Source organism: Choloepus didactylus, chromosome 6 (genome assembly GCF_015220235.1).
Source record: "Choloepus didactylus isolate mChoDid1 chromosome 6, mChoDid1.pri, whole genome shotgun sequence".
Taxonomy (NCBI): Eukaryota; Metazoa; Chordata; class Mammalia; order Pilosa; family Megalonychidae; genus Choloepus; species Choloepus didactylus.
In genome coordinates this window covers 154574401-154592152 of record NC_051312.1, presented here as the reverse complement: position 1 = coordinate 154592152, position 17752 = coordinate 154574401, and the positions used below count along the sequence as shown (strand labels likewise).

The window sequence follows — 17752 nt, the reverse complement described above, 5'->3', positions numbered from 1 at the left end:
ATCCTCTGTGGTCTCATTTTCTAGAAGCCCAGAATTTTCCAGACCATCAATTTCTGGTTTCTTTGTGCCCAAGAGTCGTTCTCAGGTTTTTCTCCTTCTTCTTACATTTTACTGTAAGCTGTAAGGAGAAGCCAGGCTGCATTCTCTACATTTAGTTTGGAGATCTCTTCAACTAAGTATCCCATCTTGTTGCTTGCAAATTCTGCCTTCCATCTGACACCTCGACTCAATTTTGCCAAGTTCTCTGCCACTTTATAGCAAGGATTGCCTTTCTTCCAGTTTGCAATGACACATTCATCATTTCTGTCTAAGGCCTCACCAGAAGCATCTTTAATCCATATTTCTACCAATAGTCTCTTCAAAGTCTAGGCCTTTTCTAGCTCCTCAGAATTCTTCCAGAATCTTCCCCTTAACCATTTAAAAAGCCATTCCAACATGTTTGGTATTTTCAAACTCACCAGCAGCACTCCACTTCTCTGGTACCAAAATCTGCTCCAGTTTGCTAGAGCTGCCATTATGTAAAATACCAGAAATGGATTGGCTTTTACAAAGGGGATTTATTAGGTTACAGATTTACAGTTCTAATGCCATAAAAGTGTCCAAACTAAGGCATCAACAAGAGGATACCCTCACTGAAGAAGGCCAATGGCATCCAGAACACGTCTGTCAGCTGGAAAGGCATATGGCTGGCATCTGCTGCTCCTTGGCTCCTGGGTTGCATTTCAAAATGTCTTCCAAAATGTCTCTGGGCTTCTGTCTCTCTTAGATTCTCTCAGCTCTCTGCCTGGTTTTCCTGGAGCATTTCTCTTTAATCATCTCAGGGTCCTCTCTTAGCTTCTCCAGGGCAAACTCAGGGCTTCATCTCTTAGCTTAGCATCTCCAAACATCCTTCTCTCTGCATCTTCCAGCATCTCCAAGTGTCTGGTTCTGTGTCAGCTCTTATCTTCTCCCAGGGGAAAACTCTGGATTAAGTATCTTAGCTTCTCTCCAAAATGTCTCTCTCAGTTTCTCTGAGCAACTTCTCTCTGTGAGCTCTCTTAAAGGACTCCAGTAATCTAATTAAGATCCTCCCAGAATGGATGGGGTCACACCTCCATGGAAATTATCTAATCAAAAGGTCCCACCCTAGTCAAAAGACTAGTAAGTCTGCTCCCACAAGATTGCATTAGAGAACATGGCTTTTGTGGGGGACATAATACATTCAAACAAGCACAATTAAAAAAAAATATATTCCACACAAATAGTAATCAAAAGAAAGTGTGCATGCAAACATTGGGACTGGCGGTTTGATGTGCTGAGCCCTCGATCATGGGACATGCTCTTATGAAGCTCATTACTGCAAAGGAGAGGCTAAACTTGCACATAATTGTGCCAAAGAGTCTCCCCCTGAGTACCTCTTTGTTGCTCAGATGTGGCCCTCTCTCCCTCTAACTGAGCCACCTCGACAGGTGAACTCACTGCCCTCTCCCCTACATGGGACCCGACTCCCAGGGTTGTAAATCTCCCTGGCAATGCAGAATATGACTCCTGGGGATGAATCTGGACCTGGCATTGTGGGACTGAGAGTATCTTCTTGACCAAAAGGGGGATGCAAAATGAGACGAAATAGTTTCAGTGGCTGAGAGATTTCAAATAGAGTAGAGAGGTCACTCTGGTGGACATTCTTATGCACTATATAGATAACACCTCTTAGGCTTTAATGTATTGGAATAGCTAGAAGTAAATACCTGAAACTACCAAACTCCAACCCAGCAGTCTGGACTCCTGAAGACAATTATATAATAATATAGATTACAAGGGGTGACAGTGTGATTGTGAAGACCTTGTGGATCACACCCTCTTTATCTAGTGTATGGATGAGTAGAAAAACGGGGATAAAAACTAAAGGACAAATGGTGTGGGATGGGGGGGATGATTTGGGTGTTCTTTTTTCACTTTTATTCTTGTTCTGGTTCTTTCTGATGTAAGGAAAATGTTCAGAGATAGATTGTAGTGATGAACATATAACTATGTTATCATACTGTGGACAGCTGACTGTATACCATGGATGATTGTATGGTGTGTGAATGTATTTCAATAAAACTGAATTTAATAAAAAAAAAAGAAAGAAAGAAAGTGTGCATGGCTAAAGTAATATCAGACAAAATGTATTTTAAGTCAGAAACTGTTAAAAGGGACAAAGAAAGGATCTATATTTATAAATGTGTCAAACCATCAAAAATATGTCACGGTTTTAAACATATGTGCACCTAACAATAGAGCCCTAAAATATATGAAACATATGTTGACAGATTTGAAGGGAGAAGTAGATAATTCTACATGAATAATAGGAAACATTAATACTCCACTTTCAACAATGGATAGAATATTTAGACATAAGACCAATAAGAAAGGAGAAGATCTGAACAATACTATAAACCAACTAGACTTAGCCAACATACATAGAACACTTCATCTAACGGCAGCAGAGTATATATTCTTCTCAAGTGCAAATGGATCATTATCTAGGGTAGACCATATGTTAGGTCACAAAGAAAACTTCAATAAATTTAAAAAGATTGAAATCTTGCAAAGTTTTTTCTCTAACCACAATGGAATAAAGCTTGAAATCAATAACAGAGAGAGAAGTTGAAAATTCAAAAATACGTGGAAATTAAACAACACACTCTTAAACAGCCAATGGGTCAAAGAAGAAAACACAAGAAAAATTAGGAAATCCCTTTTACAAATAATTTTCCTTCTTTTTCTCGTTATTTTGTTTCTTTCATAATGTGATTTATAGACAGAGAGATTTCAAGAACTATTAAAACATCAATATTATAAAGAGCATACGTGAAAACCCCACAACTAATATACTCAATGGTAAAAAGAAGTAAAACAATCCTTATTTGAAGATGACATCATCCCATACATAGAAAACCATGAAGAATCTACAAGAAAGTTATTAGAGCTAATAAATGAATTCAACAAAGTGGCAAGGTAAAAGTACAACACAAAAAATCAATGATGTTTATATCTACCAGCAAGGAACAACACAAAAAGGAAATCAAGAAAATTACATGTACAATAGCAACTAAAATAATACAATGCCTGGGAATAAATTTAACCAATGTTATAAAAGACTTTTCATGGAAAACTACAAATCATTACTGAAAGAATTAAAGAAGACCTAAATAAATGGAAAGAAATTTCATGCTCATGGATTGGCAGACTTAATATCATTAAGATGTCAATAATACTCAAAGTGATTTACAGATTCAGTGCAATGTCAGTCAAAATTCCAATAGCCTTCTTTTAGGAAACGGAAAAGCTAATCATAAAATTCATGTGGAAGGGCAAGGTAACCCGAATAACGAAAAACATCTTGAAAAAAGAACAAAATGGGAGGCCTCACACTTCCCAATCTAAAAACTTATTACAGAATTACAGTAAACAAGACAGTAAACTAAAGGACAGATATGTAGACCAATGGAGTGGAATTGAGAATTCAGAAATAAACACACGCACCTATGGCCAATCAATTTTTGACAAAGGTGCCAAGCCCACTCAATGGGGAAAGAACAGTCTCTTCAATAAATGGTGTTGAGAAAACTGGATATCCACATGAAAAAGAATGAAGTCAGACCTCTACCTCACAACATAAACAAAAATTAATTCAACATGGATAAATGATGTAAATATTAAAACCATAAAAGTCTTAGAAGAAAACATAGGAAAATATCTTCAGAACCTTGTATTAGGCAATAGATTCTTAGACTTGACATCCAAAGCACAAGCAACAATAGATAAACTGGACTATAGCAAAATTTAAAACTTTTATGCATCAAAGGGCATTATCAAGAAAATGAAAAGACAACCAACAGAATGGGAGAAAACATTGGAAGTCATATATCTGATAAAGGTTTAATATCCAGAATATATAAAAGAACTCCTATAACTCAACAACAGAAAGACAAACAACCCAATTTTAAAATGGGCAATGGACTTAAATAAACATTTCTCCAAACAAGATACACAAATAACCAATAAGCACATAAATAGACACTGAACATCAAGAGCCATTACAGAAATGGAAATCTCAACCTCCGTGAGATACCACCTCACACCCACTTGAATGTCTATTATTTAAAAACTGGAAAATAACAAGCATTGGCAAGGTAGAGAAATAGGAACCTTTGTACATATCTGGTACCCTCTTACATTGCTGATGGCATTGTAAAATGGTGCAGCCACTATGGAAAACAGTTTGGCAGTTCCTAAAAAAGTTAAACATAAAACTGCCATATGACCTGGCAATCTCACTTCAGGTATATACCCAAAATAATTGAAAGCAGAGACTCAGACAGATATTTGTACACCAGTGTTCATAGCAGCATTATTCACAATATCCAAAAAGTGGAAGCAGCCCAAACATCCATCAGCAGATGAATGGATAAACAAAATATGGCATATACATACAATTCAGACATAAAAAGGAATAAAGTTCTGATGCATGCTACAACATGGATTGTCTTGAAGACATCATCTTGAGTGAAATAAGTCAGATCAAAAGGATAGGAATTGTATAATTATGCTTATATAAAATAACTATAACATGCAACTTTGAGAGAAAAAGCAGAGTACAGGTTACTAAGGGTAAGTGAGTTAATGTGAAGTTCATGCATAATGGTTACAGGGCTTTTGTTTGGGGTGATGGAAAATTTTGGTTGTGGATGGTGGGCACAACATTGTGAATGTGATCATCCCACTGAGCTGTATGTTTGGGAATGGCTGAGATGGGAAATTTTATGTTGTAAATGCTTCCAAAATTAAAAATAAAGTGACTAAAGAGATGATGAAAAGTAAATGCAATATGTGATCCTGGGCTGGATCTAATAAAAGAAGAGAGAATGATGATCAAAAGAACACTACTGGGACAATTGAAAACATATCAATGTTAAATTTCCTGAACTTGATAAGTGTACTAATGTGGTTATATAGTGAATATAATTGGTCTTAGGAAATATACACGGACATATTAAGTGTTCAAGGAGCATGATGTACCCAACCTCCTCTCAAATGTTCAGAAAATAGATGATAAATGGATAAATATAGAATAATAAAACATGTGACAAAATGTTAGAAGTTGGTAAACGTGGGTATCCGGGTAAGTACAATATTCAAGTTCTCTGCATTGGTTTTGCATTATTTTCATCACTGTTCTGTAAATTTGAAATCATTTTAAAATAAAAAGTTTTTAAAAACCTGTTGAGGACTGAAAGAGTGAAAGTCAGCACAGACTGAATGAAAAAGAAAAAACAGCTCTGCCATTTTCAGACTAAGAGGCAGACACAGACAAAGCCAGATGCAAAATTAGTAGGAAACTTCATTTTCCACACGGTCATGTAGCAGTTGCAAAAGGCCACCAGCATCCCCTCTTTGAGTGACTATTCCTTTCTCACCAGTGATGCCTCTGACCCTCTTTGCCACATCTGTCTATTACTGTGGATGTCCAATTGCTAAGCATCCCTGGCCTCATGCCAGCACCCAATCTTTTGTTAATCTTCACTTCTCCTAATCACGTCAGGAACAACAACCCACCCAGAATTATCCATACTTTTCCTACATCCCCTCAGAATCCTCCATGGAGCCAAAACCCCACAGGAGATGCTTCTCTCCTCCCCTTTGCTGAGTGGCACGCCACAGTTCCTCTGGTTCTGTTCCTCCCTGTTCCTCCCTGTGGGTCAATAAACCTGATTTTGTCAGACAATATAATTTGTGCCTGCTGGTTTGGCTGATTAGTCATTAACGATTTTTTCAAAAGACAATGCAAGTTTGTTTTTTTTTTTTGCAATGCTAAATTTGTTTCATGTATGGCTATCTTATTCTGAGATAACTTTCTTCCTCTTTGGACATTAGAATGCCTTTTAGTTATGAAATAATGGTGGTACTTAAATTTTTCTAAGCAAAGATACTAAAAACAAACAAAAATTGGGCAGTCTTAGTAGACCATGAGTGTTTTTGAAATTTTAATCGTTCATTGGTCCCTGAATCACTGCTATATGAAAGCAGCAATATAATGAGAAAAAGGAAAAAAAAATCTATAAAAGGTGTTAAGACAATTTGGGGGGAAAATGCCTTAAAACATCATCTCATCATCATTCACCAAATTAAATTCCAGATATGTTTCTTCTATGCCCATATTTTAAAAATCAAACCATTGAAAAAGAGGAAACAACCAAAATTGACTGTGAAAACAGTAGTGAAGTACTTTCTAAGCTTAGAAGAATAAAAAGAAATTGTGTATTTTTTAAGATTTCAGCTTCTGGAATGAATATATTACAGAATGTTCTATTGTTTGCCAGATCTATTTCCCAAAGAAACCCATCTTCAGAAGACAAGATATCATGGAAGAGCATTGTATCCTGGGACTCCTCACTGCAGGGTCTCATCTGCTCTGCCAAATGAGGGCTCTCAAGGAAGAGGATGGTGGTGCCCAGACCTCTTTGGTTGTCAGGTGCCCATCAGAGTTGGGATCTTGCCTCCAAAGCAGAAGGAGCCTTTTCAGACAGAGGCCTTCCAGAGGAATTGCACTGGGCTTTGCCAACAGAGTACCATGAATGGAGATTCAGACATCCTAAGATGTCTGACACCCTAAGAACCACCAGGAAAGTACTAAAAGGGCCAACTGTTAGACTGATCTAATAAGGTCTCAGAGCTAGGACTTCAGACAACAAATCGTTGAAGTCGCTCCTAGTGATTCACTCACGTGGTGACGGTGTTGAAGCCACAGGCCTTCAGCTTCATCAGGCGGTCCCGCCAGTATTCCCGGGGCATCCGGAAATAGTGGACAGTTCCCGCTATGATCAGGAACGGGAAACCGTCTAGTTTGAAGGTTGAGCCCTCCACTTTCAGACCTTCACCACGCCTTTGCAGACGGACGGGGGTCAGATGAGTTTGATTAATACTGCAAGGACAAAGGAAGCACATAGGGTCCTAGAGATGTTACCCAGGTGATATGCAGTATGAGCAGATGCGCAAATCCTTTCCTGCAGGGGCCCTGGGCATAACGCCAGGAGAATGAGAAACCGCCCCACCCTTGCCTCCTCAAGCATACCTGGGCGGGAGGTTGTCTGTGATCTCAGCCATCACTGATAAGGCTGAAGACAGGCACAGGAGGCACTGCAGTCCCACCAGGAAGGCCCCCATGCTAAACAAATGGGGTAGGAGAAGGGTCAGAGAGAGCTGGGTAAGGGAGGGATAGGAGAGTTGGGGTCTGAGGGACACAGGGCACGGGGGCATGAGAGGATCGAAGGGGTCCCCATTTGGAAGGCAGAATTCTGGAGTAGTCCCACAGACAGGATAGGCAGCATCTCAAGTCCAAGACCCCCTCCCCCTCCTGCTGTCTACGGACCGGAGAGAGAACAGCTGCAGAGAAGAGTCTGCTAAAAGGATGGGTTTTCAGACCCCATTTGCTTCTTAGAGAAGATCAATCTTCAGTCAAAGAACAGTTTTGCAAAACAGAATAATCTCTGGGAAACTTGCCTGAGACATTCAATTCCTAAAGGATGAAAACTGGTTAGGATATAGGCGCGATTCCTCTAGAGTGGGCTCCCCATTTCTATCTCCAAGCTAATTGTCCACTTCCCTGCTACTGTAGGACTCCTTCCACGGGTTCCCAGAGCACCTGGGACTTGCTACACATCTTGGGAGAAATGCTTTTCCCTTTATGTATCAAACATTCTGAATCTGAGCTGGACAGAAGGGAGCGGCGGCCAGCTGCGTGGGTCTGGGGGGAAGGACGCCCCGCCGACCTCGGCTGCATCCCTAGAGCCCAGAACGGTGCCTGAATCATAGACGGTACTCACCGGATATATTCTGAACAAATGAATGAGTTACCAGAATCACCAAAACGTCTGTGATGCCTCCAGAAACCCCAGCTTTACCATCTGCTTGGTGAATAGAACCCTACGCAGAACCCGCGTGAGAGGAGACCAGAGCGAAGTTACAACGCGGCCAGGGGAAAGCCAAGCCAGGGAAAGAAATGCAGGCACAGCGCTCCCAGCAGAGTCTGGGTAGTGGAAGTGGGGGGGCGCCAGACTCCCCACTGCGTGCTTGGCTTCTTAAGAGTGCAGAGAAAAGCAGGGATTCCGAGGGAGAAATCAAAAGGGACAAGCAGAACTTCCAGGGGAACCTAGAGGAGGCGCCCTGCAGAAAGAACCCAGGGAGACCGCCCTGCAAATCCGAGGGGTCTGTCCAGCGCGACAGGGCGCCGGGGCTGTGGAGTCGCCCAGGGCCGGGAGAGGCGCCCACGAGTGCGGGGAGAAACACTAGGGGATTCCAGGGCCCTCGTGGGGGTGGGGTGTCCAGGCTCCCAAGGGTGCCTGGGCCCCGCTTACCCAGCGCCGAGCGCCGATTTTGCAGCCAGACGCCGCTGCTCTGCCTCTCAGCAGCTGCAGCCTCGACCTACGCCCCGGTGGCTGCCTCCTGACTCGCGGGCTGCGGGGGCGGGGCAGGCACTTGTGATCTGTCCTGTCCTGTCCTTCGCCCGCCCGCCCCCCACCCCCCGTGCAAACTCTCCCTCTCAGGCAGACCCCTCGTTTGGGGCAGACAACCCCTCCCGTGCAGACCTCCCTTCTGGGGCAGAACCTGTCTCCTCTCTGGCAGGGTTTCCGCGCCCTGGAGGGACGGCCTCCCCGAGGGTACAATCGCGGTGAGTTCCAGTGGCTTTTCCGGGTGGGTCGGCTTCACCGCCCACTGGATCCCCGAGGCTGGCTTTGACCTTTCCGACTTATGCAGATGATGTCAGGGAGCACCGGGTGCCCGGAGAGCCCAGGGCTGCCTGGACTCTGGCTCAGAGAGGCGGCCTGATCAAGGTCCTGCGCTAATCATGAGCGCGATACCGGCGGTCCGGAGCCCTCACCTGGAAGGACTTCCCACACAGTCGCTTGTTCCTGGGAGAGTGATTCAGCCTCCTGGAAGTCCAGGCTAGAGTCGGGAGGCGACTTTCACCAGTGGTTCACAAACCAGGGCTCCCGCCTGCTAGGTGCTGAGATGTAGATAAACAAGAAAAGGAATATCCCCTTCCTATGGAGACTTGAAAATCCGGTGGGAAACTCAGGGGTCCTGCCCTAAAGCCAGTAACCTGACTCTGCCAGGAGCAGTGGCTCACAGAAGCAGTCCTCACCAGCAAAAGGGAATGGACCAGAAAGGCCAATTCTTGGTTCCACTCCAGATCTACAGAATCTGAAACTCTGGGAGGGGGTAACAAATCCTCAAGGTCATTCTACACACTCAAGTTTGCCAGTTCCCTGTCTTGAGCTTACCCTGTGCATGAGGCGGTAGCGGGAGGATAGGGGGATTCTAAGATTAACTTCACCAGTGTGTTTGGCATGGCCCTTCTTTCAGGCTGCTGGATGGGGGAGAGTGAGCTCCACTTAAAATTCACACTGCTGGGTCCATATAACCCAGATCCAGGCTCCAAAAAGTTAAACTCTCCTCTTTATAGACACTGAACACCATAATAGCAAATAATCTTATTTTAAGAAATATTTACCAAAATTTAAGTAAATATTTAAAATTTAAACTAAAATATCAGGAGTTTTTTAATAATTTTAAATACTTATTATTCTTAATTTGTATTTTCCTTTTAATTTTAATAGGTGTTTTTCAGTAACCCCATTCCACCCTTCCATTTTCCACCAATTTCCTTAGTCAATCATTCTACTATATTTTTATATCCTTTGATTTGTATTTGTTCCTGCAAAACATATGTTGGTGTTTATATGGCTATATTATTTACACAAATGATATTAATTGCAAATCTTATTCCATCTTATTGCTTTTCAAGATCTAAAAACTTGGTTAGTCAATAATCCTGTAGTGATTCTACTGTATTAATTCTGTCAGTACATCTGTACTACATAATGCCAATGATTTCTTCTCATATTTAAATTTTTGGTCTATACTTCAGTCTCTGCTAATGCCTTCTAGCAGGCCAAAATCTCTTTCTCAAAGGAGAGTTGTTATCCACAGAGGATGGCAGGGCTTTGCTACAAAATCCTATGAGTTTGCCCTGTGATTCTCCTATGGGTACCTGTTGAAGGCTCCAAACAGCATCTTCATCTGCCATTGACACTTCCAGCACCATTGGATCTGCTGGATCATAAGGCCCAAGTGGCAGAGCAGCTTGCACGTCAGCCTGGACCTGTTGTAGAGCCTTCTTGTGTTCTGGGACCTATTCAAAACTAGCAGCTTTATGGGTGACTCAATAAACAGGACAGAGTAGCACACCCAAATGAGGAATATGTTGCCTCTAAACTCCAAAGAGGCCAACTAGGCACTGTGCCTCTTTTTTGGTTGTAGGAGGGGTCAGATACAACAATTTATCCTTCACCTTAGAAGGATTATCTTGGTGTACCCCATACCACAGAAGGCTGGAATTCTCACTGAGATTAAAGGCCCCTAAATTTTTGTTGGATTTATCTCCCATCCTGTGATACACAAATGACTTACCAATAACAACTTACCAGGTAACAATTGGTGTAGTTGTTACTTCCTACTCACTAGGCCCAATCAGCGTAATGTCATCAATATAATGGACTAGCATATCTTTTGGAAGAGAAAGATGTTCAAGGTCCCTACAGGCTCTTGACCCAGGATGGAGAGTTGATATACCTCTGAAGGACAGTGAAGGTATATTGTTGGCCTTGCCAGCTGAAAGCAAATTGTTTCTGGTGGTCTTTCCAAAAGGTATGGAGATAAAAGCCTTACCAGATCAATAGCTGCATACCAGGTACCAGGGGATGTGTTGATTTGCTCAAGCCTTGATACCACCTCTGGAACAGCAGCTGCAAATGGAGTCACCACATGGTTAAGCTTATGATAATCCACTGTCATCCTCCAAGATCCATCTGTTTTCTGCACAGGCCAAATAAGAGAGTTGAAAGGGGATGTGGTGAGAATCACAACCCTACATCTATCAAGTCCTTGAAGGTGGCACTAATTTCTGTAATTCCTCCAGGAATATAATATTGCTTTTGGTTTACTATTTTGCTAGGTAAAGGCAGTCCTAGTGGCTAGTGTAGGAATTCTGCCAGTTGCTAAGTAGCATTTCTACTGTCAACTATGAATTCCATTACTGGGGCTATAACCACAGGTTGGGTTTGGAGACCAACCAGGACCACTGTGAGATGGACATGAGCTAAAACTCCATTGATCACTAACTGCCATGAGCCCCTAATCTGACTTGTGGACTACAGTGACGCTTTGGGTCTCCTGGAATTAGTGTCAATTTACAGTCAGTGTCCAGTAATACCTGAAAAATCTGATCATTGCCTTTTCCCCAGTGCACAGTCATCATGGTAAAAGGCCATTGGTCCCTTTGGGGAAGGCTGGGAGAAAGATTAACAGTATAACTTTTTGGCAGTGTATCGAGGTCTGTCCTCAAGGAGACCCACCTTCCCTCATTCAAGGGGGTTCTGCATCTGAAAACTGTCTCAAACTTGGGAATTGATTGATGGGCTGTGACTCTATTTTGATGATTCAATTTAGACTTCTTTTCTCTTGACTTAGAATTTAGTAGACTGCACATCTATTTCACTTCGAGGTGCCCGATGATCAATTGCCAATATCATAGTTTTCTGTGAGTCAGACTATTTAATAACTGCTTTGACTCTGCCATGCCTATTTTGTTTTTGGCTATTAAGTGCTACCACTTGGCCCTTACCACCCTGGGATCCAATTATCTTCACTGCATTGAGGACTCCAGGTCTGTGGCAGCATTTCCCACCGCAATTCCTGACTTACAGAGAAGACCAACCACAGAGCTCTTCAAAAATGCTGGGGCTCCCCTTACAAATTTATTTCTCACAATTGTGGTGAAAAATGTGTCCTCTGGATGCTCCTGGGGTGTCTTAGCAGGTCTTACATGATAAATCCACTCTACCATTCCAATATCCCTAAGCCTTTGTATACTTTCCTCTGTATTATTCTAGAGCAGTTCTGGCATTTCAAGTTCAGGTAATGTAGTCTGCTGTGGTAGGTTGGATTACATACTCCAAGAGGAAATAAATTCTTAATCTTAATCCATTCCTATGGGTGTGAATCCTTTGTAAATAGGACCTTCTGAAGATGTTATTTTTAGATAAAGTGTGGCCAACTGAATGAGGCCTTAGTCCTGTTACTTCAAGCTTTGTGAAGAGAAAACCACCACATGGAGGAGCAGAAGCTAGAAGCCAGCAGAACTTATAAGAGAAAGGAGAAGATATTGCCATGTGCCAGGATTGCCGGCCAGCCAGAACACTGCCAACTCCAAGAGGAAGCAAGCCCTCTAGCCTCTGAAAATATAAGCCAATAAATTCCTGTTGTTAAGGCAACTCATTGTGTGGTGTTTGTCACAGCACCCAAGAAACTAAGACAGCCACCTTTTGGTTCATGTTTCAGTCAGACAAACAGTTAGAGCTCTTTCTAAGCCCTGAACTACAACATTGAGTCTAGAATCTATGCTTCGTGGGGCCCTGTGCTGGTTTGGATGTATTATGTCCCCCAAAACACAATGCTCTTTATTGCAATCCTGTGGGGGCAGATGTATTAGTGTTGATTAGGCTGGAATCCTTTGATTGAGTGTTTCCATGGAGATGTGACTTAATCAACTGTGGGCAATACCTTTTGATTAGATTATTTCCATGGAGATATGGGCCCTGCCCATTCTGGGTGGGTCTTAATTTAATCACTGGAGTCCTATAAAAGAACTCACAAACAGAAGGACCTCAGAGCAGCTGAGAGTGACATTTTGGAGAGCAGCCAAGAGAGACATTTTGGAGACAGCCTCTGAAGGCAGTCTTTTGCTGACAGTTTGGAGGTGCTAGCCCAGTGTTTGTTCCAGAGAAACTAAGATAGGACAAAATGCCCCAAGAGCAACATTTTGAAGAATACACAGGAGCTGAGAGAGGAGCTGGAACACAAACTGGGATCCATGGAAGCCAGCCACATGCCTTCCCTACTGACAGAGGTTTTCCGGACGCCATTGGCCATCCTCCAGTAAAGGTACACTCATGTTGATTCCTTAATTTGGACATTTTCATGGCCTTCAGCCTGTAAATTTGTAACCAAATAACCCCCTTTATAAAAGCTAATCCATTCCTGGTATTTTGAATAACAGCAGCGTTAGCAAACTGGAACAGGCCCTATTAAAAACTCAGCTTGATCTAACTTTATGTTCCTTCCACTGTTATCTCACACCCTTAATATATATTCCACACATATTATCCAGATTTCTTTCTGTATAATTTGGAAGAATCATGCAGTTCTTCTTGAGTGTAACACACATCTTCATAGGTCACACTTTGTACCTCACTTTTCAGAGCCTTCTGGGACTTCAGACTACTTATAGGTCTAGAAACAAAGAAGGGTAGTGGAGTGGGTCTTGTGGACAATCAGCAGTGTTTTGCAAGTGAACTACCTCAGGCCATTACAAGCTCATATAGCAAAGTGGGATTAACCTTCTCAGGTGATGGGAAGGGCTGCTTCTACTGGCAAAGAAGACTCAGCAGAATTTAGGGCTTCAGTGTTCCATCTTCTTCAAGATCTGCCCATATGTCCCCATCCCAATTTTCAGGGCACCATTCCTTCCCCATCAATAGCATCACACACCCTGCAAAACAGGGAAGTCAATGTACATTGTAATTGCAATCACAGGATCAAACTCTGGGGTTGGTTTTCAGAAATCTTCAACTTTGTAGTTACAGGAGATAAGGGTATATTTAAAGGCACCCAGAAATTTGAGATCATTTATGTGGCACTAGAGCAGGGAATTTGAGGCCCTGAGTTCATCCTTTTCTTTTTCCACTTTCTGCAGTCCAATGAGGAATTCCCTGGGATGGAAACCCAACTTACATTAGATATTCTAGGGTGTACATTTTGCAATGCCTTTCTCCTAATATTTATTTTTATATTAGTATTATTAGTAACAATTGCTATTGTTATTACTATTATATTAGATTATTGTTTATATTAGCATTTTATGTTGACATTATGACTGCATTGTGGAATGAAGATAGTATTTCAAAATTTAGAACATAGAAGAGTGTTTATCAATTCTGACAACTGGTATCTCAACTGTCTAATGGGAAAAGATTAAAAATTTTCCAAAAATAAAACATACAAGAAAAGGACACCATAAAACACAATGCATCTCAGCTGTAAGCAATACATAGATTAATGTAAACACTGAATTTTGATTTAACCAAAAATCATGATTTAACTATACGGTGGGATAGGTAGAGAGAAAGACTGACTATATGAGTGGGTGGAAGGGTTGCAGAAGCTGTAAATTCTCATTTTCCATATCAAGAAACAAATAAACATACCTAAAGTTAAATATTAATAAATAGGAATTTAAGCCTGTTGTTTGGAAATCTGGAGATAATTGCTAGAAAGCTCTGAAAATGATTACCTTTCCAGAATAGGAATCAAGAGTGGAGAGAGATGGAAAACAGAGCCACTGTTTTTTTATTAAAATCCTTGTGAGTGGGAGAGAGGTCTCAGGAGAAGATGTGCTTGCCATGGCAGAGATATTTAGGCTGCATTGGTCTGAGGATCTGGTTTGCTAAGCTGGTTAGTTCCTGGGGCCATGTCACCAGGCCCACTACCTGTGCCACCACCTCCCCACCACCATGTCTCTGTTCATGAGGAATGTGGCCAACGACAACAGGTCTGAAGATTTACGTCATGATTTTGGTCCTTATAGTTGATGTCTGTGTTCCACTTGATTTCTACACTGGCCATCCGAGAGGGTTTGCTTATGTTCAATTTGAGGATGCTTGTGATGCCAAAGATGCATTACATAATTTGGACAGAAAATGGATTCGTGGATGTTAAATTTAAATCCAGTTTGCACAGGGGATTGGGAGACACCAAATCAGATGATTGCCAAGGAAGGGAGGAGTGTATAAGTTACTCATGTGATGATGATGGCAGATGCAGATGTTCTTGTAGCTGGCATTAGGAAAGGAGGAGATCAAGAAGTCAATCTTTTGATTACAACCATAGACGATCTCAGAGTCCTAGAAAGAGTAGACCGACTGCAGAAGACCATGTTAGCAGAAGCCATTCACAGACAATGAGAGCCAAGTAAGCGAGGAGAAAAATGACAGAAAATGTTTCGTGAGAAAGGAAAGGTGCTATATGGAGTATGAGCTGATAACTTACAAGCCAGGGAAAGACCTGGGAACCATTCTACTATTCTCTTGAAAAGTTGGCCCAGTAACCTGCTGCATCCAGTTCAACTAACAAAATCTGTATACCATAGAGAATAAAGAAAAACAATCTGACAAACACCCTTCTTTTATTTAAGACCAAACTGCAGCTGGAATACCCAGGACAGATTTGCCTACTACACTTCAAGAAAGATCTGAGAAAGCAGAAAAAGAACCAAAGAAGGGCAGTTGAAGTGACCAAAGTGTGGGTGGAAGGTGCTGCAGTATAAGTACTGTACAAATAGTTTGACCCTGATCTGAAAAGATAAAAGAATGTTATTCATGGAATAATTGATGTCCCTTCAAGTTTGAAAATAAGCATTTTAGGGCAAATGAAAGGAAATTCAATTTTGTGCTTGTGGGAACTAATTCCTAAATATGAATATTGATTCATAGGTAATAGGTCCATAATAAATTATTGAAAACTAGAATGTCTGAATATCAAGGAAGACAGCCAATTTCTTACAGTGCCTCTGTCAGTCTGTCACCAACTGAATTGGGTGGGAAAAGGTACAGTCCAATATAAACTTTCTCTTTGGTTGTCTCTTACAGTCAGTTCCAGTTTGCTATTATTGGCAAATCTTGCCTATGCTTATTTTGGTGCCAGTGTTTTCTGCTTAATTGTTTGCTTTATTGGCATCTGAGTTTAGTTACTTGCACACCACAGCTTGTATCTTCCTCTTTCTCAGGTAAATTCCAAATATGATTCTTGATACCTGTCTGCTCCAGTTTGCTAATGCTGCCTTTATGCAAAACACCAGAAATGGATTGGCTTTTATAAAGGCGGTTTATTTGGTTACGCACAGTCTTAAGGCCATAAAGTGTCCAAGGTAAGGGGGTACCTTCATTGAAGGATGGCCATTGGTGTCCAGAAAACCTCTGTTACCTTGGAAGGCTCATGGCTGGCGTCCACTTGTTCCCAGGTTATGTTCCAAAATGGCGTTCTCCAAAATGCTGCTGTTGGGGCGTTTTGTCCTCTCTTAGCTGTGGCTCCTCCAAAATGTCATTCTTAGCTGCTCTGAATTCCTTCTGTTTGTGAGCCCCTTTATAAGACTCCAGTGAATTAATCAAGGCCCATGCTGAATGGGCAGGGCAACACCTCCATGGAAATGATCCAATCAGAGTTATCACCTACAGCTGAGTGGGTCACCTCTCCATGGAAACAACCCAATCCAAAGGTTCCAACTTGATCAACACTAATACGTCTGCCCACACAAGACTGCATCAAAGAACTCGGAGTTTTAGGGGACATAATACATCCAAACTGGTACACCGTCTAAGAGGGTCCATCTCTTCTCAACTCTTACCTAGTCAGTATACTCAGCAAACATTTATTGCACCCTTACTGTTGGGCAAAACATTTTACTGGATAATTGGGGAGAGAAAAATAGATAAAATTCACTTATTCAATAAATGTCTATTGAGAGCACAATCTAGTGAATCATTACAGTATAGCCCCATTGTTTTGTTTGAGGTGTATTATTCATAACAATATTTTATACAACTCATATCCTAATGTAATCATAAAACGCAATATATACCATTAAAGATAAGTAATTTTGTGGTTGTCTGCCATTTTAAGGTATCCAGTATTTCTGTTTGCATCCCATTAGTACAAATAATGAAAAAATGATTTGTTTTAATCTGTAATGAACTGATTTATTGTGCAGTGACTGCAATATACTAGAGTTATATGAAATTGTTAATTGCTTCCTCCAAGACATATTAGGAAGTAATCCCAAAATAATTATTCAATCTTGCATTAGCTATAAAAGAGACTCTTTGGGTGCTAAAATTATTAGATAATTTTGAAGCAGACAGAGTTGTTATCCCAACTGATTTAGTCTGTTCTGTAATTGAGAAAATGTTCAACAAATTAAACTTTTTAGTGATTTACATGCACATTTTTTGGGGGACATGTTCTGTGCATAGTGAATAATTTTATAGTATCACAAAAAAAACTCCTTATGAAACGATTTGACTTTTAAAATTGTTTGCATATATGTAACTTTGATATAATAAAAACTACTTAAAAAAAGAAAAGAAAATGAGTTGCCAAAGGCAGTTGTAAACCATGTCACATAATCTTCCCTTATCAGAACACTGCGACTAAGAACAACTCCTACTCCACTTTTTCCTAAGGGGAAATTGACTGAGAAATAAAAGTAACCACCCAACCAAAGAAAACTGCACGTTCCCTCACCCCAGGGAGGTGACCAGAGAATGAGGCGAACTGGGGTGTGTGTGGAAGAAAGCAGCAGCCTTCCTTCTGGTGCCTTTTGGAGATCAGGCTGATTAGATTCTGCATCCCACCAATTTGTGCAATCTGATACCTAGAGCTGAGCCCACCAATGGAGTTGAGGTCAGGTTTAGATGTAGTAACAAGGGATTCATCAAAGAATCAATGTCACTGAGAAGAACTGGCTACGGGTGGGCTTGGTATTTCCATCGATAAACTACAAAACAACCTCAAAACAACATGCATCAATTATTATGGGGAAAAGGACCCAGTTGTC

General features: G+C 41.3%; 1 protein-coding gene and 1 pseudogene across 1 annotated transcript in view; one reads left to right on the top strand and one right to left on the bottom strand.

The window, feature by feature from the left end:
• Window positions 1-10658, bottom strand: part of LOC119538817 (beta-galactosidase-1-like protein 2) — a 93759-nt gene extending 83101 nt beyond the window's left edge. Inside the window, exons 1-5 of the mRNA XM_037842011.1 lie at window positions 10509-10658; window positions 8610-9028; window positions 7394-8478; window positions 7097-7189; window positions 6749-6946 (exon numbers count right to left, since the gene is read on the bottom strand). Of these exons, the coding sequence (XP_037697939.1) occupies window positions 6749-6946; window positions 7097-7188 (290 nt within the window). The 5' untranslated portion in view covers window position 7189; window positions 7394-8478; window positions 8610-9028; window positions 10509-10658. The remainder of the gene's footprint in view (window positions 1-6748; window positions 6947-7096; window positions 7190-7393; window positions 8479-8609; window positions 9029-10508) is intronic.
• Window positions 10659-14654: 3996 nt separating this feature from the next.
• LOC119537431 lies at window positions 14655-15395 on the top strand (annotated as a pseudogene).
• The last annotated feature ends 2357 nt before the right edge of the window (window positions 15396-17752 follow it).